This window comes from Pristiophorus japonicus, chromosome 15, assembly GCF_044704955.1.
Source record: "Pristiophorus japonicus isolate sPriJap1 chromosome 15, sPriJap1.hap1, whole genome shotgun sequence".
Classification (NCBI taxonomy): domain Eukaryota; kingdom Metazoa; phylum Chordata; class Chondrichthyes; family Pristiophoridae; genus Pristiophorus; species Pristiophorus japonicus.
Window position 1 is genome coordinate 97541946 of NC_091991.1, and position 23085 is coordinate 97565030.

At 49.4% G+C, this 23085-nt stretch overlaps 1 protein-coding gene across 3 annotated transcripts in view; it reads right to left on the reverse strand.

Moving 5' to 3' along the window:
• LOC139280923 (lysine-specific demethylase 7B-like) overlaps window positions 1–23085 on the reverse strand; it is a 458954-nt gene that overhangs the window by 391093 nt on the left and 44776 nt on the right. For all 3 annotated transcript variants that reach the window (XM_070900731.1, XM_070900732.1, XM_070900733.1), the window contains 2 exons: window positions 18082–18223; window positions 16845–17031 (listed from right to left, as the gene is read on the reverse strand). In XM_070900731.1, coding sequence (XP_070756832.1) covers window positions 16845–17031; window positions 18082–18223 — 329 coding nt within the window. The remainder of the gene's footprint in view (window positions 1–16844; window positions 17032–18081; window positions 18224–23085) is intronic.

Below are 23085 nucleotides of genomic sequence, written 5' to 3' on the forward strand. Positions count from 1 at the left end.
GGAGGGAGAGAGAGGGGGGGGGAGGGAGAGAGAGGGGGGGGAGGGAGAGAGAGGGGGGGGGGAGGGAGAGAGAGGGGGGGGGAGGGAGAGAGAGGGGGGGAGGGAGAGAGAGGGGGGGGGAGGGAGAGAGAGGGGGGGGGGGAGGGAGAGAGAGGGGGGGGGAGGGAGAGAGAGGGGGGGGGAGGGAGAGAGAGGGGGGGGGAGGGAGAGAGAGGGGGGGAGGGAGAGAGAGGGGGGGGAGGGAGAGAGAGGGGGGGGAGGGAGAGAGAGGGGGGGGGAGGGAGAGAGAGGGGGGGGAGGGAGAGAGAGGGGGGGGAGGGAGAGAGAGGGGGGGGAGAGGGAGAGAGAGGGGGGGGAGGAGAGAGAGGGGGGGGGGAGGAAGAGAGGGGGGGGGAGGGAGAGAGAGGGGGGGGGAGGGAGAGAGAGGGGGGGGGAGGGAGAGAGAGGGGGGGGGGAGGGAGAGAGAGGGGGGGAGGGAGGTCAGGTCGGATCCAGTCCGGGAGCGGGAGTCGGGTCGGGTTCAGTGGGGGGGGGGGGCCGGTTCGGGTCCAGTGGGGGGGGGGGGGGGCGCGGATCGGGTCGGGTCCAGTCGGGGGGGCGGGGAGCGGGAACAGGAGCACAGGTCGGGTCGGGTCCAGTCGGGGAGCGGGAACAGGAGCGCGGGTCGGGTTGGGTCCAGTCGGGGAGGCGGGGAGCAGGAACAGGAGCACAGGTCGGGTCGGGTCCAGTCGGGGAGCGGGAACAGGAGCACAGGTCGGGTCGGGTCCAGTCGGGGAGCGGGAACAGGAGCGCGGGTCGGGTTGGGTCCAGTCGGGGAGGCGGGGAGCAGGAACAGGAGCACAGGTCGGGTCGGGTCCAGTCGGGGAGCGGGAACAGGAGCACAGGTCGGGTCGGGTCCAGTCGGGGAGCAGGAACAGGAGCGCGTGTCGGGTCGGGTCCAGTCGGGGAGCGGGAACAGGAGCGCGGGTCGGGTTGGGTCCAGTCGGGGGGGCAGGGAGCGGGAACAGGAGCACAGGTCGGGTCGGGTCCAGTCGGGGAGCGGGAACAGGAGCGCGGGTCGGGCCGGGTCCAGTCGGGGGGGGGGGGGGGCGGAGCGGGAATAGGAGCTCGGGTCGGGTCGGGTCCAATTGGGGGAGGGGGGGGGCGGAGCGGGTGTCGGGTCTGGTCCGGAGGCAGGGGGGGCAGAGAGCGGGTGTCGGGTCTGGTCCAGAGGCAGGGGGGGGCGGGGAGCGGGTGTCGGTCTGGTCCAGAGGTAGGGGGTGGGGGGGGGGAGGGGGGTGGAGCAGGTGTCGGGCCTGGTCGGGGGGGGAAGCAGGAGCTGGCCGTGGGAGGAGCCTTATTCACGCAGCCCCAGTGAGGCCATTCGGCCAGGGCTAGGGGCTGCGTGCTTCGGGCCCCTCCCACACAGTTCGGCGCCTGGAGCTACTGCACTTGCGTGCCCACTGTAGCGCGCATGTGCAGAGGTCCCGGCACTGTTTTCAGCGCAGGGACCTGGCTCCGCCCCCCCACAGCTCGTGCTGGCTGCGCCGAGGGCCAGAGGACCTGCAGGGAGGTGGAGAATACGGAGGATTTTTTTAGGCGCACTTTGTGGCGCGAAAAATGGGCGTCCAGGTCGGGACTGCGCCGTTCTAGGCGCGTGTGGAAACTTGGGCCCATAGAAACATAGAAATTTACAGCGCAGAAGGAGGCGATTTCAGCCCATCGTGTCCGCACCGGCTGACATAGAGCCGCATGGCCCTTGGTCAGCAGCCCTAAAAGTTACATATAAACCTATGAACAATGACGGAAAGGCAAAGAGCACCCAGTCCAACCAGTCCGCCTCACACAATTGCGACACCCCTTATACTGAAACATTCTACACTCCACCCCACCCCATGTGATCTCCTGGGAGAGGCAAAAACCAGATAAAAACCCAGGGAGAAAAAAAAATCTGGGAAAATTCCTCTCCGACCCATCCAGGCGATCGAAACTAGTCCAGATCATCACCCTGGCCGTATTCGATTCCCTGCAGCACTTACCATTATATCTGCTCCATCCAACAAAAGGTTATCCAGTCTAATCCCAATTACCAGCTCGAGGTCTATAACCTTGCAGGTTACTGCACTTTAAGTGCCCATCCAACAATCTCTTAAAAGTGGTGAGGGTTTCTGCATCCACCACTCATCCAGGCAGCGAGTTCCCGATCTCCACAACCCTCTGCGTAAAGAAGCCCCCCCTCAAATCCCCTCTAAGCCTTCCACCAACCACCTTAAAACTATGCCCCCTTGTAATAGCCCCCTCCACCAATGGAAATTCGGCCCTTACTATCCATTATGTCCAGGCCCCTCAATATTTTGTACGCCTCAATGAGGTCTCCTCTCAACCTCCTCTGTTCCAATGAGAACAAACCCAGCCTATCCAATCTGTCCTCATAACTAAGATTCTCCATTCCAGGCAACATCCTCATAAATCTTCTCTGCAACCACGTCCTTCCTATAATACGGCAACCAGAACTGCACGCAGTACTCCAGCTATGGCCTAACCAAAGTATTACACAATTTAAGAATAATCTCCCTGCTCTTGTATTCTATGCCCCGGCCAATAAAGGCAAGCATTCCGTATGATTTCTTAACCATCCTATCCACCTGACCTGCTACTTTCAGTGATCTGTGGACAAGCACTCCAAGGTCCCTTTGTTCATCTCCACTATTAAGTGGCCTACCGCTTAATGTGTATACCCTTTCCTTATTAGCCCTCCCAAAGTGCATCACCTCACACTTCTCAATTAAATTTCATTTGCCACTGTTCTGCCCACCTGACCAATAGATTGATAACCTCCTGCAGCCCATGACTTTCCTCTTCATTATCAACCACAGAGCCTACTTTAGTGTTGTCTGTAAACTTCTTCATCATACTCCCTATATTCAAATCTAAATCGTTGATATATACCACAAAAAGCAAGGGACCTAGTACTGAGCCCTGCGGAACCCCACTGGAAACATCCTTCCAGTCACAAAAATATCCATCAATCATTACCCTTTGCTTCCTACCTATGAGCCAATTTTGGATCCAACTCGTTACTTTGCCCTGGATCCCATGGGCTTTTACTTTTGTGATCAATCTGCCATGTGGGACCTTATCAAAAGCTTTACTAAAATCCATGTTGTACTACATCAAACACACTACCCTCATCGGCCCTCCTTGTTGCCTCCTTAAAAAATTTAATTAAGTTAGTCAGACACGACCTTCCCTCAACAAATCCGTGCTGACTGTCCTTGATTAATCCGTGTCTTTCCAAATGAAGATTTATGCTGTCCCTCAGAATTTTTTCCAATAATGTTCCCACCACCGAGCTTCGGCTGACTGGCCTTTAATTACTCTTTCTGTCCCTTTCTTCCTTTTTAAATAGAGGTACACCGTTAGCAGTCCTCCAGCACCACACCTGTAGCCAGAGAGGATTGGAAAATGGTTAGAGCCTCTGCTATTTCCTCTTTGGCTTCTCTTATCAGCCTGGGATACATTTCATCCTTTTTGAAAGCTGCTAAGACCCTTAATACTTCCTCACTCACTATGTTTATTTCATCTAATATTTCATAGAAACATAGAAAATAGGTGCAGGAGTAGGCCATTTGGCTCTTCGAGCCTGCACCACCATTCAATAAGATCATGGCTGATCATTCCCTCAGTACCCCTTTCCCGCTTTCTCTCCATACCCCTTGATCCCTTAAGCCGTAAGGGCCATATCTAACTCCCTCTTGAATACATCCAATGAACTGGCATCAACAACTCTCTGCGGCAGGGAATTCCACAGGTTAACAACTCTCTGAGTGAAGAAGTTTTTCCTCATCTCAGTCCTAAATGGCCTACTCCTTATCCTAAGACCGTATTCACTGGTTCTGGACTTCCCCAACATCGGGAACATTCTTCCCGCATCTAACCTGTCCCGTTCCGTCAGAATCTTATACGTTTCTATGAGATCCCCTCTCATCCTTCTAAACTCCAGTGTATAAAGTCCTCATTGATCCAGTTTCTCCTCATATGTCAGTCCAGCCATCCCTGGAATCAGTCTGGTGAACCTTCGCTGCACTCCCTCAATAGCAAGAACATCCTTCCTCAGATTAGGAGACTAAAACTGAACACAATATCCCGGTGAGGCCTCACCAAGGTCCTGTACAACTGCAGTAAGAGCTCCCTGCTCCTATACTCAAATCCCCGAGCTATGAAGGCCAACATGCCATTTGCCTTCTTCACCGCCTGCTGTACCTGCATGCCAACTTTCAATGACTGATGAACCATGACACCCAGGTCCCGTTGCACCTTCCCTTTTCCTAATCTGCCGCCATTCAGATAATATTCTGCCTTCGTGTTTTTGCCCCCAAAATGGATACCCTCACATTTATCCACATTTTACTGCATCTGCCATGCATTTGCCCACTCACCTAACCTGTCCAAGTCACCCTGCAGCCTCATAGTGTCCTCCTCACAGCTCACACCGCCACCCAGTTTAGTGTCATCTGCAAACTTGGAGATATTACACTCAATTCCTTCATCTAAATCGTTAATGTATATTGTAAAGAGCTGAGGTCCCAGCACTGAGCCCTGCGGCACTCCACTAGTCACTGCCTCCCATTCCGAAAAGGACCCGTTTATCCCAACTCTCTGCTTCCCGTCAGCCAACCAATTCTCTATCCACGCTAGTACATTACCCTCAATACTATGTACTTTGATTTTGTACACCAATCTCTTATGTGGGACCTTGTCAAAGGCCTTTTGAAAGTCCAAATACACCACATCCACTGGTTCTCCATTGTCCACTCGACTAGTTACATCCTCAAAAAATTCCAGAAGATTTGTCAAGCATGATTTCCCTTTTATAAATCCATGCTGACTTGGACCGATCCTGATTCTGACTGCAAGGGACCTGCGTTTGTCTTCACTACTCTTTTTCTGTTCACATATCTATAGAAGCTTTTGCAGTCAGTTTTTATGTTCCCAGCAAGCTTCCTCTCGTACTCTATTTCCCCCCTCCTAATTAAACCCTTTGTCCTCCTCTGCTGAATTCTAAATTATCCCAGTCCTCTGGTTTGCTGCTTTTTCTGGCCAATTTATATGCCTCTTCCTTGGATCTAACACTATCCTTAATTTCCCTTGTTAGCCATGGTTGAGCCACCTTCCCTGTTTTATTTTTACTCCAGACAGGGATGTACAATTGTTGAAGTTCATCCATGTGATCTATAAATGTTTGCCATTGCCTATCCACCGTCAACCCTTTAAGTATCACTCGCCAGTCTATTCTAGCCAATTCATGCCTCATGCCGTCGAAGTTAGCTTTCCTTAAGTTCAGGACCCTAGTTTCTGATTTAACTGTGTCACTCTCCATCTTAATAAAGAATTCTACCATGTTCTGGTCACTCTTCCCCAAGGGGCCTCGCACAACAAGATTGCTAATTAGTCCTTTCTCATTACACATCACCCAGTCTAGGATGGCCAGCTCTCCAATTGGTTTCTCGACATATTGGTCAAGAAAACCATCCCCAATACACTCCAGAAAATCCGACTCCACCACATTGCTACCAGTTTGGTTAGCCCAATCTATATGTAAATTAAAGTCACCCATGATAACTGCTGTACCTCTCTCCTCCTCCTGATTGCAAAATATTCATTAAGAACCATGCAGTCCATTGCAGTCAGAATCAGGTGAATTTATAATGGGAAACAAAGAAATGGCAGGCCAATTAAACAAATACTTTGTTTCTTTCTTCACGAAGGAAGACACAAATAACCTTCCGGAAATACTAGGGGACCGAGGGTCGAGTGAGAAGGAGGAACTGAAGGAAATCCTTATTAGGCCGGAAATTGTGTTAGGGAAATTGATGGGATTGAAGGCCGATAAATCCCTGGGGCCCGATAATCTGCATCCCTGAGTACTTAAGGAAGTGGCCGTAGAAATAGTGGATGCATTGGTGATCATTTTCCAACAGTCTATTGACTCTGGATCAGTTCCTGTGGACTGGAGGGTAGCTAATGTAACACCACTTTTTAAAAAAGAAGGGCGAGAAAACGGGTAATTATAGAACGGTTAGCCTGACATCAGTAGTGGGGAAAATGTTGGAATCAATTATTAAAGATGAAATAGCAGCGCATTTGGAAAGCAGGATCGGTCCAAGTCGGCATGGATTTATGAAAGGGAAATCATGCTTGATAAATTTTTTGAGGATGTAACTAGTAGAGTAGACAATGGAGAACCAGTGGATGTGGTGTATTTGAACTTTCAAAAGGCCTTTGACAAGGTGTCACACAAGAGATTGGTGTACAAAATTAAAGCACATGGTATTGGGGGTAATGTACTGATGTGGATAGCGAACTGGTTGGCAGACAGGAAGCAGAGAGTCGGGATAAACAGGTCCTTTTCAGAATGGCAGGCAGTGACTAGTAAGGTGCCACAGGGCTCAGTGCTGGGATCTCAGCTATTTACAATACACATCAATGATTTTGATGAAGGAATTGAGTGTAATATCTCCAAGTTTGCAGATAACACTAAGCTGGGTGGTGGTGTGAGCTGTGAGGAGGACGCTAAGAAGCTGCAGGGTGACTTGGACAGGTTAGGTGAGTGGGCAAATGCATGGCAGATGCAGTATAATGTGGATAAAGGTGAAGTTATCCACTTTGGTGGCAAAAACACGAAGGCAGAATATTATCTGAATGGCGGCAGATTAGGAAAAGGGGAGGTGCAACGTGAGCTGGGCGTCATGGTACATCAGTCATTGAAAGTTGGCATGTAGATACAGCAGGCGGTGAAGGTGTCAAATGGTATGTTGGCCTTCATAGCTTGGGGTTTTGAATATAGGAGCAGGGAGGTCTTACTGCAGTTGTACAGGGTCTTGGTGAGACCTCACCTGTAATATTGTGTTCAGTTTTGGGTCTCCTAATCTGAGGAAGGACGTTCTTGCTATTGAGGGAGTGCAGCAAAGGTTCACCAGACTGATTCCCGGGATGGCAGGATTGACATATGAGGAGAAACTGGATCGACTGGACCTGTATTCACTGGAGTTTAGAAGGATGAGAGGGGATCTCATAGAAACATATAAAATTCTGACGGGACTGGACAGGTTAGATGCAGGATGAATGTTCCCGATGCTGGGGAAGTCCAGAACCAAGGGACACAGTCTAAGGATAAGGGGTAAGCCATTTAGGACCGAGATGAGGAGAAACTTCTTCACTCAGAGAATTGTGAACCTGTGGAATTCTCTACCGCAGATAGTTGTTGAGGCCAGTTCATTGGATATATTCAAGAGTGAGTTAGATATGGCCCTTACGGCTAAAGGGATCAAGGGGTATGGAGAGAAAGCAGGAAAGGGGTACTGAGGTGAAAGATCAGCCATAATTTTATTGAATGGTGGTGCAGGCTTGAAGGGCCGAATGGCCTTCTCCTGCACCTATTTTCCATGTTTCTTTTTTCTATGCCCACGTCTTCTGCCTTGACACACAGATTACCTTCATGGTCTCTAATAGGCATTAGTATTTGTTTAGTTATCCTCTTGCTCTTAATGTATTAATGAAACATCTTTGGGATTTCCTTGATTTTACTTGCCAAAATATTTTTATGCCGTCTCTTTGCTTTCCTAATTTCCTTTTTAATTGCAACCCTGCACTTTCTAGACTCCAAGAGTTTCTGCAGTATTGATCCCCTCGGTATCTGTGACATAAGAACATACATAAGAACATAAGAATTAGGAACGGGAGTAGGCCATCTAGCCCCTCGAGCCTGCTCCGCCACTCAACAAGAGCATGGCTGATCTGGCCGTGGACTCAGCTCCACTTACCCGCCCGCTCCCCATAACCCTTAATTTCCTTATTGGTTAAAAATCTATCTGTCTGTGATTTGAATACATTCAATGAGCTAGCCTCAACTGCTTCCCTGGGCAGAGAATTCCACAGATTCACACAGATTCACAACCCTATGGGAGAAGAAATTCCTTCTTAACTCGGTTTTAAATTGGCAACCCCCGTATTTTGAGGCTGTGCCCCCTAGTTCTAGTCTCCCCGACCAGTGGAAACAACCTCACTGCCTCTATCTTGTCTATCCCTTTCATTATTTTAAATGTTTCTATAAGATCACCCCTCATCCTTCTGAACTCCAACCAGTAAAGACCCAGTCTACTCAATCTATCATCATAAGGTAACCCTCTCATCTCCGGAATCAGCCTCGTAAATCGTCTCTGTACCCCCTCCAAAGCTAGTATATTCTTCCTTAAGTAAGGTGACCAAAACTGCACGCAGTACTCCAGGTGCGGCCTCACAAATACCCTGTACAGTTGCAGCAGGACCTCCCTGCTTTTGTGCTCCATACTTCTCGCAATGAAGGCCAACATTCCATTCGCCTTCCTGATTACCTGCTGCACCTGCAAACTAACTTTTTGGGGGATTCATGCACAAGGACTCCAAAAGAGTTTAATGCACAAGGACCCCCAGGTCCCTCTGCACCGCAGCATGTTGTAATTTCTCCCCATTCAAATAATATTCCCTTTTACTGTTTTTTGTTCCAAGGTGGATGACCTCACATTTTCCGACATTGTATTCCATCTGCCAAACCTTAGCTCATTTGTTTAACCTATCTAAATCTCCTTGCAGCATCTATGTGTCCTCTACACAACCCGCTTTCCCACTAATCTTTGCGTCATCTGCAAATTTTGTTACACTATACTCTGTCCCCTCTTCCAGGTCATCTATGTATATTGTAAACAGTTGTGGTCCCAGCACCGATCCCTGTGGCACCCCACTAACCACTGATTTCAAACCCGAAAATGACCCATTTATCCTGACTCTGCCTTCTGTTAGCCAGCCAATTCTCTATCCATGCTAATACATTTCCTCTGACTCCACATACCTTTATCTTCTGCAATAAACTTTTGTGTGGCACCTTATCGAATGCCTTTTGGAAATCTAAATACACCACATCCATCGGTACACCTCTATCCACCATGCTCGTTATATCCTCAAAGAATTCCAGTCAATTCGTTAAACATGATTTCCCCTTCGTGAATCCATGTTGTGTCTGCTTGATTGCACTATTCCTATCTCGATGTCCCGCTGTTTCTTCCTTAATGATAGCTTCAAGCATTTTCCCCACTGCAGATGTTAAACTAACCGGCTTATAGTTACCTGCCTTTTGACTGCCCCCTTTTTTAAACAGAGGCGTTACATTAGCTGCTTTCCAATCCAATGGTACCTCCCCAGAGTCCAGAGAATTTTGGTAGATTATAACGAATGCATCTGCTATAACTTCCGCCATCTCTTTTAATACCCTGGGATGCATTTCATCAGGACCAGGGGACTTGTCTACCTTGAGATCCATTAGCCTGTCCAGCACTACCCCCCTAGTGATAGTGATTGTCTCAAGGTCCTCCCTTCCCACATTCCCGTGACCAGCAATTTTTGGCATGGTTTTTGTGTCTTCCACTGTGAAGACCGATGCAAAATAATTGTTTAAGGTCTCAGCCATTTCCATATTTCCCATTATTAAATCCCCCTTCTCATCTTCTAAGGGACCAACATTTACTTTAGTCACTCTTTTCCGTTTTATATATCGGTAAAAGCTTTTACTATCTGTTTTTATGTTTTGCGCAAATTTACTTTCGTAATCTATCTTTCCTTTCTTTATTGCTTTCTTAGTCATTCTTTGCTGTCGTTTAAAATTTTCCCAATCTTCTAGTTTCCCACTAACCTTGGCCACCTTATATGCATTGGTTTTTAATTTGATACTCTCCTTTATTTCCTTGGTTATCCACGGCTGGTTAGCCCTTCTCTTACCGCCCTTCTTTTTCACTGGAATATATTTTTGTTGAGCACTATGAAAGAGCTCCTTAAAAGTCCTCCACTGTTCCTCAATTGTGCCACGGTTTAGTCTGTGTTCCCAGTCTACTTTAGCGAACTCTGCCCTCATCCCACTGTAGTCCCCTTTGTTTAAGCATAGTACGCTTGTTTGAGACACTACTTCCTCACCCTCAATCTGTATTACAAATTCAACCATACTGTGATCACTCATTCCGAGAGGATCTTTTACTAGGAGATCATTTATTATTCCTGTCTCATTACACAGGACCAGATCTAAGATAGCTTGCTCCCTTGTAGGTTCTGTAACATACTGTTCTAAGAAACAATCCCGTATATATTCTATGAATTCCTCCTCAAGGCTACCCAGTGCGATTTGATTTGACCAATCGATATGTAGGTTAAAATCCCCCATGATTACTGCCGTTCCTTTTTCACATGCTTCCATTATTCCCTTGATTATTGTCCGCCCCATCCCACTAGTGATAGTGATTGTCTCAAGGTCCTCCCTTCCCACATTCTATATTGTATGTCGATTGGCATCCAGGGGGCTCTCGATTTGTTAGTCCCACCCTTTTTGTTTAAGGAAACATACTTGCTCTGACCTTCAAGTAGCCGTTTACAGTCCACTTTGGCCAAATCCCATCTCAGCTTTTCCCCAATTGAGAACTTTTATTCCTGGTCTATCTTTGTCCTTTTCCATAACTCCCCTAAATCTAACTGAATTATGATCACGAGTACTAAAATGCTCTCCTACTGATACTCCTTCCACCTGCACAATTTCATTCCCAAAAACTAAGCCAGAAACTTGTTGGGCTTGTTACATACTGGCTAAAAAAGTTCTCTTGCATACATATTAGGAATTCCGCATTCTATACCATTCACACTAATTTTATCCCAGTCAATATTAGGGTAGTTGAAATCCCCTACTATTACTGCACTATAGTTTTTGCACTTCTCAGAAATTTGTCTACATATTTGTTCTTCTATCTCCCGCTGACTGTTTGGGGGTCTATAGTATACTCCCAGCAGTGAGATCGCCCTTTTTTTGTTCTTTAATTCAACCCATATGGCCTCGTTTGATGATTCCTCTAACACATAATCCCTCCTCACAGATGTAATTGTTTCTTTAATCAATATTGCGACCACCCCTGCTTTTTTACCCCCCACTCTGTCCCGTCTGAAAACCCTGTAACCAGGAATGTTGAGCTGCCATACCTGCCCTTCTTTCAGCCATGTCTCAGTTATAGCTACAATATCGTACTTCCAAATATCTATCTGTGCTCGCAGCTCATCTGCTTTATTCCCTCGGCTCCTTGCATTGAAGTATATACCATTTAGCACTGCCAAACTCCCTTGTTGTAAATTTTCTAGCCCTAGTTTCCTCCGTCTTCCAAATTCACTTTCTACTTTTTTGCTTTCCAATTTCTTCTGAATCTGCTTCTCTCTCTTCTGAATCTATTCTCAGGTTCCCATCCCCCTGCCAAACTAGTTTAAACCCTCCCCAACAGCACTAGCAAATCATCAACCCCGCGAGTTTATTGATCCCGGCTCTGTTGAGGTGTCACCCGTCCGGCTTGTACAGGTCCCATCCCCCCAGAAGCAGTCCCAATGCCTCAGCAATCTAAAGCCCTCCCACCTGCACCATCTCTCCAGCCATGCATTCATCTGCTCTATCCTCCTATTTCTGTAGTCACTAGCTCGTGGCACTGGGAGTAATCCGGAGATCAATACCTTTGAGGTCCTGCTTTTTAATCTCTCACCGAGCTCCCTAAATTCTCTTTCATTGGTATCGATATGGACCACGACCTTTAGCTGTTCACCCTCTTTCGCCCAGAGTGCCCTCCAGCCGCTCGGTGACCTCCTTGACCCTGGCACCAGGGAGGCAACATACCATCCTGGAGTCATGTTTGTGGCCGCAGAAACGCCTGTCTCCTCCCCTAACTATCGAATCCAGTATCACTATTGCTCTTCCACTCTTCTTTCCCCCCCCCCCCCCCCCCCCACCCCGCCGCTGCCACCCCTCCCCACACTGTGCAGCTGAGCCACCCGTGGTGCCGTGGACTTGGATCTGGCTGCACTCCGGGGACTCCTGCACTACCTGCCTGGTCCTGCTCTTCTGTCTGGCCACCCATTCCCTCTCTGCCTACACACTCAAGCAGTGGGGTGGTCACCTCTAGAAACGTGCTGTCCATAAAGTTCTCAGCCTCGCGGATGCACCGCAGTGACTCAAGCTGCCGTAGCTGGTGACACTTCCTGCACATGTGGTTGTCCAGGCCACGAGAAGCGTCCAGGACTTCCCACATGGCACGGGATGTGCACTCCACAGGACTGAGATGCCTTGCCATGCTTCTATTTAATAGACGAAGAACTAATTTAGCAGAAATAAACTTAAAACTTAAAAAAAAACACTCACCAGTTACTCACCAATCAGCTCCCTCCCTCGTGCCATCACTTTCGAATTGTGCCTTTTGACTTGCTCCCACCTCAGCTTGCACTCCATGCTCCTTTTATCGCTCTGCTCCCGCTCAGATCGCGCCCATGTCCGCTGCCTACTTGGGTCTTGGTGAGGTTATTGGGGAGTAAGTGCCACTTGATAGCTCTGCTGACGACACCTTCCATCACTTTGCTGGTGATTGAGAGTAGACTGATGGGATGGTAATTGGCCGGATTGGATTTGTCCTGCTGTTTGTGGACACGATATACCTGGGCAGTTTTTCACATTGTCGGGTAGATGCCAGTGTTGTACCTGTACTGGAACAGCTTGGCTAGAGGTGCGGCTAGTTCTGGAGCACAAGTCTTCAGCACAACAGCCGGGATGTTGTCGGGGCCCATAGCCTTTGTTGTATCCAGTGCGCTCAGCCGTTTCCTGATATCACGTGGATTGAACCGATTTGGCTGAAGACTGGCTTCTGTGATGGTGGGAACCTCAGGAAGAGGCCGATATGGATCATTCACTCGGCACTTCTGGCTGAAGATGGTTTTCTGCCATGTCTTTTGCTCTTATGTTGTGGGCTCCACCATCATTGAGGATGGAATATTCATGGAGCCTCCTCCTCCTGGTCCACCACCATTCACAACTGGATGTGGCAGGACTAGAGCTTTAATCTGATCCATTAGTTGTGGGATTGCTTAGCCCTGTCTATCGCATGCTGCTCCATTGGTTAGCATGCATGTAGTCCTGTGCTGCAGATTCCTCATTTTTAGGTACACCTGGTGCTGCTCCTGGGGCTGGAGGAGGCTCTTTTAACACTCTTCATTAAACCAGGGTTGGTCTGCTGGCTTGATGGTAATGTTAGAGTGAGTGATATGTCGGGCTATGAGGTTACAGATTGGAATACAATTCTGCTGCTGCTGATGGCCCACAGCGCCTCATGGATGCCCAGTTTTGAGCTGATAGATCTGTTCTGAATCTATCCCATTTAGCACGGTGGTAGTGCCACACAACACGATGGATGGTGTCCTCAGTGTGAAGACAGGTCTTTGTTTCCACAATGACTGTGCAATGGTCGCTGTTACCAATGCTATCATGGACAGATGCACCTGTGACCGGTAGGTTGGAGAGGACGAGGTCAAGTAGGTTTTTCCCTCGTGTTGGTTTGTTCATCACCTGCTGCAGGCCCAGTCCTTCAGGCCTCGGCCAGCTCGGTCAGTAAATGGTGCTACCGAGCCAGACTTGATGATAGGCATTGAAGACCCCACCCAGAGTACATTCTGTGCCCTTGCTACTCTCTCAGCTTCTTCCAAGTGGTGTCCAACATGGAGGATACTGATTCATCAGCTGAGGGAGGGCGGTAGGTGGTAATCAGCAGGAGGTTTCCTTGCTTGACCTGAAGCCACAAGACTTCATGGTGTCCAGGGTCAATGTTGAGCACTCCCAGGGCCACTCCCTCCCGACTGTATACCACTGTGCCGCCACCCCTGGTGAGTCTGTCCTGCCGGTAGGACATACCCAGGGATGGTGATGGAGGAGTCTGGGACATTGGCTGAAAGCTATGATTCGGTGAGTATGACTATGTCAGGCTGTTGCTTGACTAGTCTGTGGGACAGCTCTCCCAATTTTTATACAATCCCCAGATGTTGGTGAGGGGGACTTTACAGGGTCAGCTGGACTGGGTGTGCCGTTGTCGTGTCCGCAACTGCTGCCGAGGTCAATACCGGGTGGTCTGTCTAGTTTTATTCTTCTTATTGTTTTTCGTAGCGGTTGTATACAACTGAATGGCTTGCTAGGCCTTTTCAGGCGGCAGTTAAGAGTCAGTTAAGACCCACAGTGCCTTGGATCTGGAGTCACATATAGGCCAGATGGGTTTTTACAACAATCCGGAAGTTTCATGGTCACCATTACTGATGCTAGCTTTTTACTCCAGATTTATTTAATTAACTGAATTTAAATTCCCCAGGTGGGATTTGAACTCATGTGTCTGGATCATTCGTCTAGGCCTCTGGGTTCAGTGACGTTACCACGATGGTACCGTTCCTGGCCCTTCATCCACCTGAGTCTTCTGTGCTATAAGATTCTACAAAATGGAGAGGAATTATCAGTCTGAATCAGGATAATTTCTCAGATATCGAGCAGGGGCACATTATATTGTCCAACTGTGCTCAGATGCTGACTGGCTTTCCCCCTCCCCTGAAGGTGCTGACTCTCTTCCCCCCTCCCCTGAAGGTGCTGACTCTCTCCCCCCCTCCCCTGAAGGTGCTGACTCTCCCCCTCCCCGAAGGTGCTGACTCTCTCCCCCCTCCCCTGAAGGTGCTGACTCTCTTCCCCCCTCCCCTGAAGGTGCTGACTCTCCCCCTCCCCTGAAGGTGCTGACTCTCCCCCTCCCCTGAAGGTGCTGACTCTCTTCCCCCCTCCCCTGAAGGTGCTGACTCTCCCCCTCCCCTGAAGGTGCTGACTCTCTCCCCTCCCCTGAAGGTGCTGACTCTCCCCCTCCCCTGAAGGTGCTGACTCTCCCCCTCCCCTGAAGGTGCTGACTCCCCACCCCTCCCCTGAAGGTGCTGACTCTCCCCCTCCCCTGAAGGTGCTGACTCTCCCCCCTCCCCTGAAGGTGCTGACTCTCTCCCCTCCCCTGAAGGTGCTGACTCTCCCCCTCCCCTGAAGGTGCTGACTCCCCACCCCTCCCCTGAAGGTGCTGACTCTCCCCCTCCCCTGAAGGTGCTGACTCTCCCCCCTCCCCTGAAGATGCTGACTCTCTCCCCTCCCCTGAAGGTGCTGACTCTCCCCCTCCCCTGAAGGTGCTGACTCTCTCCCCTCCCCTGAAGGTGCTGACTCTCCCCCTCCCCTGAAGGTGCTGACTCTCCCCCTCCCCTGAAGGTGCTGACTCCCCACCCCTCCCCTGAAGGTGCTGACTCTCCCCCTCCCCTGAAGGTGCTGACTCCCCCCCCCTCCCCTGAAGGTGCTGACTCTCTTCTCCCCTCCCCTGAAGGTGCTGACTCCCCCCCCCCTCCCCTGAAGGTGCTGACTCTACCCCCTCCCCTGAAGGTGCTGACTCCACCCCCCCTCCCCTGAAGGTGCTGACTCTCCCCCCTCCCCTGAAGGTGCTGACTCTCCCCCCTCCCCTGAAGGTGCTGACTCTCCCCCCTCCCCTGAAGGTGCTGACTCTCTTCCCCCCTCCCCTGAAGGTGCTGACTCTCCCCCTCCCCTGAAGGTGCTGACTCTCCCCCTCCCCTGAAGGTGCTGACTCCCCACCCCTCCCCTGAAGGTGCTGACTCTCCCCCTCCCCTGAAGGTGCTGACTCCCCCCCCCCTCCCCTGAAGGTGCTGACTCTCTTCTCCCCTCCCCTGAAGGTGCTGACTCCCCCCCCCCTCCCCTGAAGGTGCTGACTCTACCCCCTCCCCTGAAGGTGCTGACTCCACCCCCCCTCCCCTGAAGGTGCTGACTCTCCCCCCTCCCCTGAAGGTGCTGACTCCCCCCCCCTCCCCTGAAGGTGCTGACTCTACCCCCTCCCCTGAAGGTGCTGACTCCCCCCCCCCCTCCCCTGAAGGTGCTGACTCTCCCCCCTCCCCTGAAGGTGCTGACTCTCCCCCCTCCCCTGAAGGTGCTGACTCTCTCCCCCCTCCCCTGAAGGTGCTGACTCTCTTCCCCCCTCCCCTGAAGGTGCTGACCCCCCCCTCCCCTGAAGGTGCTGACTCTCTCCCCCCCTCCCCTGAAGGTGCTGACTCCCCACCCCTCCCCTGAAGGTGCTGACTCTCCCCCTCCCCTGAAGGTGCTGACTCCCCCCCCCCTCCCCTGAAGGTGCTGACTCTCTTCTCCCCTCCCCTGAAGGTGCTGACTCCCCCCCCCCTCCCCTGAAGGTGCTGACTCTACCCCCTCCCCTGAAGGTGCTGACTCCACCCCCCCTCCCCTGAAGGTGCTGACTCTCCCCCCTCCCCTGAAGGTGCTGACTCCCCCCCCCTCCCCTGAAGGTGCTGACTCTACCCCCTCCCCTGAAGGTGCTGACTCCCCCCCCCCTCCCCTGAAGGTGCTGACTCTCCCCCCTCCCCTGAAGGTGCTGACTCTCCCCCCTCCCCTGAAGGTGCTGACTCTCTCCCCCCTCCCCTGAAGGTGCTGACTCTCTTCCCCCCTCCCCTGAAGGTGCTGACCCCCCCCCTCCCCTGAAGGTGCTGACTCTCTCCCCCCCTCCCCTGAAGGTGCTGACTCTCTTCCCCCCCTCCCCTGAAGGTGCTGACTCTCTCCCCCCCCTCCCCTGAAGGTGCTGACTCTCTCCCCCCCACCCCTGAAGGTGCTGACTCTCTCCCCCCCTCCCCTGAAGGTGCTGACTCTCCCCCCTCCCCTGAAGGTGCTGACTCTCCCCGCTTCCCTGAAGGTGCTGACTCTCCCCCCTCCCCTGAAGGTGCTGACTCTCCCCGCTTCCCTGAAGGTACTACTCGCTTTCCCTCCACTCCACTGCCCTCCCCTGAAGAGACTGATCACTGGATTCCAAAGAGTGTCTGGGGGAACTGGGGGAGAGGGAGGAGGAGGGGGAGGCACGGGGAGCTCTTGCTTTCTTTTAACAATGGGCCAAGCTTGATACTGGAGCCAGTAAGCCTCTTACCCACAGTACATGGTACCACACAGAGGTGCCCCCAAAGTCAATGTGGAAGTCGGTATAACTGTCCTCCATTCCCATCAGGCAGTATTTCTGAACGCAGGGTTTAGGAAAGAAGGAATCGTCTGGCCAGTAATTCTCCACCCACGAAAGCTTCCGCACAATATCGGGAACGTGCACCAAGTCGGACATCCTGTGTACAAACCAGATTAAAACACTCGCTTAATACAGGGTGCAGACAGCGAGCTATCAGCACAGAGCACCCACCATGAATGGTGCCTCACCCTGCAGGATGACAATCCAACAACAAGGTGCTTTCCATTCACAAAATATCCCATGTACAAATAACGGATAAAATAAAGATTGAAAAGGACCCGAGCAGGGGAGAGGGTTGCAGCACTGGGACTCATTCCCGACAGCTGTCACTCAGGGTACTCCTACTCCCTCAGGCACCATCACAATGTGAATTCAGAGATAGGTGCCTCACACTACATTAATAGAGCCTTTATAGCTCTTATATGAACCAGACAAAGCTGTAGGGAAAGAAAACCAGTTCTTCATCTTGTTCTCCCCCTGCCCCCAATAAAAACCAGCGCTGATAAAAAGATAAAGGGGGGAGTTTTAACATACAAAAATGGATGGGTTAGAAGCAGGTGGGGGTGGGGTCAATATTTAAAAAATCTGAACCTTAACCCCAATCCACCCACTTCCGGATTTTACGGAGGCGGGATAAGAAGCGCCTGGAAGCCAAGCCAGTCAATCACACTGAGCTCCGGGCAGGGAACCGGTCAGGGCCAAAAGGGTCAGGCTGTGGGGGGGGGGGGGAGCGACGTCGCGGGGGGGGGGAGCGACGTCGCGGGGGGGGGGGAGGAGCGACGTCGCGGGGGGGGGAGCGACGTCGCGGGGGGGGGGGGGGAGCGACGTCGCGGGGGTTGCCACCATGATTTCTCTTTTTCTTATAATGTTCATTGATCTCACCACTGGTTGTGGGATCTTGCTGGCTGCAGATTAGTCGTGTAGTTTGCTGAAGAAAAAGTGTCTGTACTTTCATTGGAAGTGAACTGCTTTGTGATGGCCCAAGAATGTGGAAGGTGTTACAAAAATGTAGTTTTGGTGTTTCTATTCATGTCTATAGCTGTTGGCACATACAACAGCCACATGCTCAAACTTGTAAAGGTACATTACACTGCACATGCTAACACTGTGCAGCCACATGTCCAAATATCCAGTATAAGCAACTTACTTTGTATCAGAAAATTCCAAGCTAATGACATTTAATACTTTGGTTCGATGGAGGGCAGTGTAATATTCTACAAACTCCTGCAGTTTCATCTTACAATCAGCTTGCCGAGCCACATCGATCACATCGATCACCTTCTCACCACCTTGAGACAGAAAATTAATATTCAGATATAGCTGGAAGCCATTTAGACAAGTATAACTTCAGCCAACTACAGTCATGAAACAGCTAAAAGAACAATCTATATTGCAGATGTAACACAGCAAAACATCACATGGGGGTTTATGGGAGGGAAGGTGTGTGCATGTGGCGGGGTGGGGGTAGGGGTAGGGGGGGGATGGGGTGAACAGACAGTGACCAAGAGATAGGGCAGTGAGTGAACATGAGGCCAAGGAGAAAGGGGGAGATGGCTGAGGAGTCTCAGAGAAGTAGAGAGTTTAGAGGTGTGTTGGCTGAAGGCTGTGCTGTTGATGGTGGAATTAGGGAAGGGGTGTCGGGAGATGTATGAAGACTAGAAGTTTAGGGCTCCAATGTAGGACTGGAGGAGATTTCAGAGATTTTTTGGGCAAAGCCTTGAAGGACTTGCACGAGGATGGAAATTTTGAGATCAGTCGCTGTGGGACATGAAGCAATTGGGAGGTGAGGAGGACAAGGCTGATACATGAGCAGGATTTAGTGCAGGGTAGGACATGGGTGATTTAGAGGTTGTGTAGGAAGCAGCTGGGAAGGCACTGGACAGGTCAAGCCTGGAGCCGACACGGCATGAATGACAGTTTCAATCGGCAGTGGGGAAGATGGCGGACAATAGGAAGGAGACAGAAATATGGTCAGTGATAATTAGAAGTTCAGCTCAGGGTCAAAAATTACATTGGTCGCAGGAACATAAGAACATAAGAATTAGGAACAGGAGTAGGCTATCTAGCCCCTCGAGCCTGCTCCGCCATTCAACAAGATCATGGCTGATCTGGCCGAGGACTCAGCTCCACTTACCCGCCCGCTCCCCGTAACCCTTAATTCCCTTATTGGTTAAAAATCTATCTCTCTGTGATTTGAATACATTCAATGAGCTAGCCTGAACTGCTTCCTTGGGCAGAGAATTCCACAGATTCACAACCCTCTGGGAGAAGAAATTCCTTCTCAACTCGGTTTTAAATTGGCTCCCCCGTATTTTGAGGCTGTGCCCCCTAGTTCTAGTCTTCCCGACCAGTGGAAACAACCTCTCTGCCTCTATCTTGTCTATCCCTTTCATTATTTTAAATATTTCTATAAGATCACCCCTCATCCTCTGAACTCCAACGAGTAAAGACCCAGTCTACTCAATCTATCATTATAAGGTAACCCCCTCATCTCTGGAATCAGCTTAGTGAACAGAGAGATCTGGGGGCGCAATGTAAGAATAAAAGTGTTTAGTAATGATAAAATTGATTCTGTGATATATAAATAAATGCTGAGTGTGTAGATTATATGGAAAAGCTGCAGTTTTGAAACATAGAAAATAGGTGCAGGAGTCGACCATTCGACCCTTCGAGCCTGCACCACCATTCAATAAGATCATGGCTGATCATTACCTCAGTACCCCTTTCCTGCTTTCTCTCCATACTCCTTGATCCCTTTAACCGTAAGGGCCATATCTAACTCCCTTTTGAATATATCCAACGAACTGGCATCAATAACTCTCTGCGGTAAAGAATTCCACAGGTTAACAACTCACTGGGTGAAGAAGTTTCTCCTCATCTCGGTCCTAAATGCCTTACTCCTTATCCTTAGACTGTGACCCCTGGTTCTGGACTTCCCCAACATTCTTCCTGCATCTAACCTGTCTAAACCCGTCAGAATTTTAAACATTTCTATGATCATTGATGTATATTGTAAAGAGCTGGGGTCCCAGCACTGAGCCCTGCGGCACCCCACTAGTCACTGCCTGCCATTCTGAAAAGGAGCCGTTTATCCCGACTCTCTGCTTTCTGTCTGCCAACCAATTCTCTATCCACGTCAATAAATTACCCCCAATATCATGTGCTTTAATTTAGCACACCAATCTAGTGTGTGGGACCTTGTCAAAAGCCTTTTGAAAGTCCAAATACACATCCACTGGTTCTCCCTTGTCCACTCTACAAGTTACATCCTCAAAAAATTCTAGAAGATTTGTCAAGCATGATTTCCCTTTCATAAATCCATGCTGACTTGGACCGATCCTGTCACTGCTTTCCAAATGCGCTGCTATTTCATCTTTACTAATTGATTCCAACATTTTCCCCACCACTGATGTCAGGCTAACCGGTCTATAATTCCCCGTTTTCTCTCTCCCTCCTTTCTTAAAAAGTGGTGTTACATTAGCTACCCTCCAGTCCATCAGAACTTATCCAGAGTCAATAGACTGCTGGAAAATGATCACCAATGCATCCACTATTTCAGGGCCACTTCCTTAAGCACTCTGGGATGCAGACTATCAGGCCCTGGGGATTTATCGGCCTTCAATCCAATCAATTTCCCTAACACAATTTCCTGATTTATAAGGAATTCCTTCAGTTCCTCCTTCTCACTAGACCTCGGTCCCCTAGTATTTCCGGAAGGTTATTTGTGTCTTCCTTCGTGAAGACAGAACCAAAGTATTTGTTCAACTGGTCTGCCATTTCTTTGTTCCCCATTATAAATTCACCTGATTCTGACTGCAAGGGACCTACATTTGTCTTCACTAATCTTTTTCTCTTCACCTATCTGTAGAAGCTTTTGCAGTCAGTTTTTATGTTCCCTGCAAGCTTCCTTTCATACTCTATTTTTCCCCCTCCTAATTAAACCCTTTGTCCTCCTCCACTGAATTCTAAATTTCTCCCAGTCCTCAGGTTTGCTGCTTTTTCTGGCCAATTTAAATGCCTCTTCCTTGGATTTAACACTATCCCTAATTTCCCTTGTTAGCCACGGTTGAGCCACCTTCCCCGTTTTATTTTTACTCCAGACAGGGATGTACAATTGTTGAAGTTCATCCATGTGATATTTAAATGTTAGCCATTGCCTATCCACGATCAACCCTTTAAGTATCATTCGCCAGTCTATTCTAGCTAATTCACGTCTCATACAATCGAAGTTACCTTTCCTTAAGTTCAGGACCCTAGTCTCTGAATTAACTGTGTCACTCTCCATCTTAATAAGGAATTCTACCACATTATGGTCACTCTTCCCCAAGGGGCCTCTCACACAACAAGATTGCTAATTAGTCCTTTTTCATTACACATCACCCAGTCTAGGATGGCCAGCCCTCTAGTTGGTTCCTTGACATATTGGTCTAGAAAACCATCCCTAATACACTCCAGGAAATCCTCCTCCACTGCATTGCTACCAGTTTGGTTAGCCTAATCTATATGTAGATTAAAGTCGCCCATGATAACTGCTGTACCTTTATTGCACGCATCCCTAATTTCTTGTTTGATGCTGTCCCCAACCTCACTACTACTGTTGTGGTGGTCTATACACAACACCCACTAGCGTTTTCTGCCCTTTGGTATTCCGCAGCTCTACCCATACAGATTCCACATCATCCAAGCTAATGACCCTCTTTACTATTGCGTTAATTTCCTCTTTAACCAGCAACGCTACCCCATCTCCTTTTCCTTTCTGTCTATCCTTTCTGAATGTTGAATACCCCTGGATGTTGAGTTCCCAGCCTTGGTCATCCTGGAGCCATGTCTCCGTAATGCCAATTATATCATATTGCATAAAGAGACAAAATGGATAACTTCCCCAAGCCCATGTGTTTTCTGGCTGGGTGGAGCCCAAGGAACAAAGGAAGCATGGCTTTGAAACTCACCAAACTGGAAAAGGTGTTAATTGGAAAGCCATTAACCTAATCAAGGATTGGCACCGGCCCTTCAGACAGACACATGTATGAAAAGCCAATCAGGAACCAGCAACGCTACCCCACCTCCTTTTCCTTTCTGTCTATCCTTATTGAATGTTGAATACCCCTGGAACCAAGACCCAATCCTGAGGCTTTCTGAGAAACAATGGACTTGAGGGATATAAAAACTCAAAGCAAAAAGATTGCTCGCTCTCTCTTCCTTAGCACATGGCAAAGCAGGAATCTCTCCACAGCAGAAGCAAGGACGAAAGCCATGAGCTTGTGCATTGCCAGAGGGAAGAAGTACACCTTTTTATAAATTATTGTAACATCATTGTACCTGTTGTAACTAAGTCGATCCGTAGGACAGCTGACGACTGCTGACAGATGTGCATGTGTGTTTAATAAACTATTCCAAATTGTTTTAAAAGAATCGGTCCTGTTGTCAATTGAATGCCAGAGATTTAGAAACCTCACAGCAGGTACACAAATGTTTGAAGGTGGCAGGATAAGTTGAGAAAGCTGTTTTAAACAAAAGCAGATGGAATCTTTGGTTTTATAAATCGTGTATAAAAGCAAGGAAATAATGCTAAACCTTTATAAATCATTGGTTAGGTCTCAGCTGGAGTGGCAAATTCTGGGCACCAGACTTTAGGAAGGATGTTGAGGCCTTGGAGAGGGTGTGGAGAAGATTTGCTAGACTGGTACCAGCATTGAGGGAATTCAGTTATACGGAGACTAGAGAAGGCGTTGTTCTCCTTAGAGCAGAGAAGGTTAAGGGGAGATTTGATAGAAGTGTTCGAAATCATGAAGGAATTTGATAGAGTAAATGGGGAGGAACTGTTCCAGTAACAGAAGGGCCAGTAATCAGAGGTCACAGATTTAAGGTAATTGGCAAAAAAACCAGAAGGATGAGGAGATTTTTTATTGCAGAGTTGTTGTGATCGGGAACGCACTGCCTGAAAGGGCGGTGGGAGTAGATTCAGTAATAACTTTCAAAAAGGGAATTGAATAAATACTTGAAGGGAAAACTTTGCAGGGTTCTGGGTGATAAATGAGTGAGATTGGCTGGCATCTGCTACACCAAGATGGACATCCCATCTATTCCCCACCCTCCAATATCCAGGAACAGGAGGCTATACTGCAAGCGTGCAGCATTGTTGAGCTTTGCT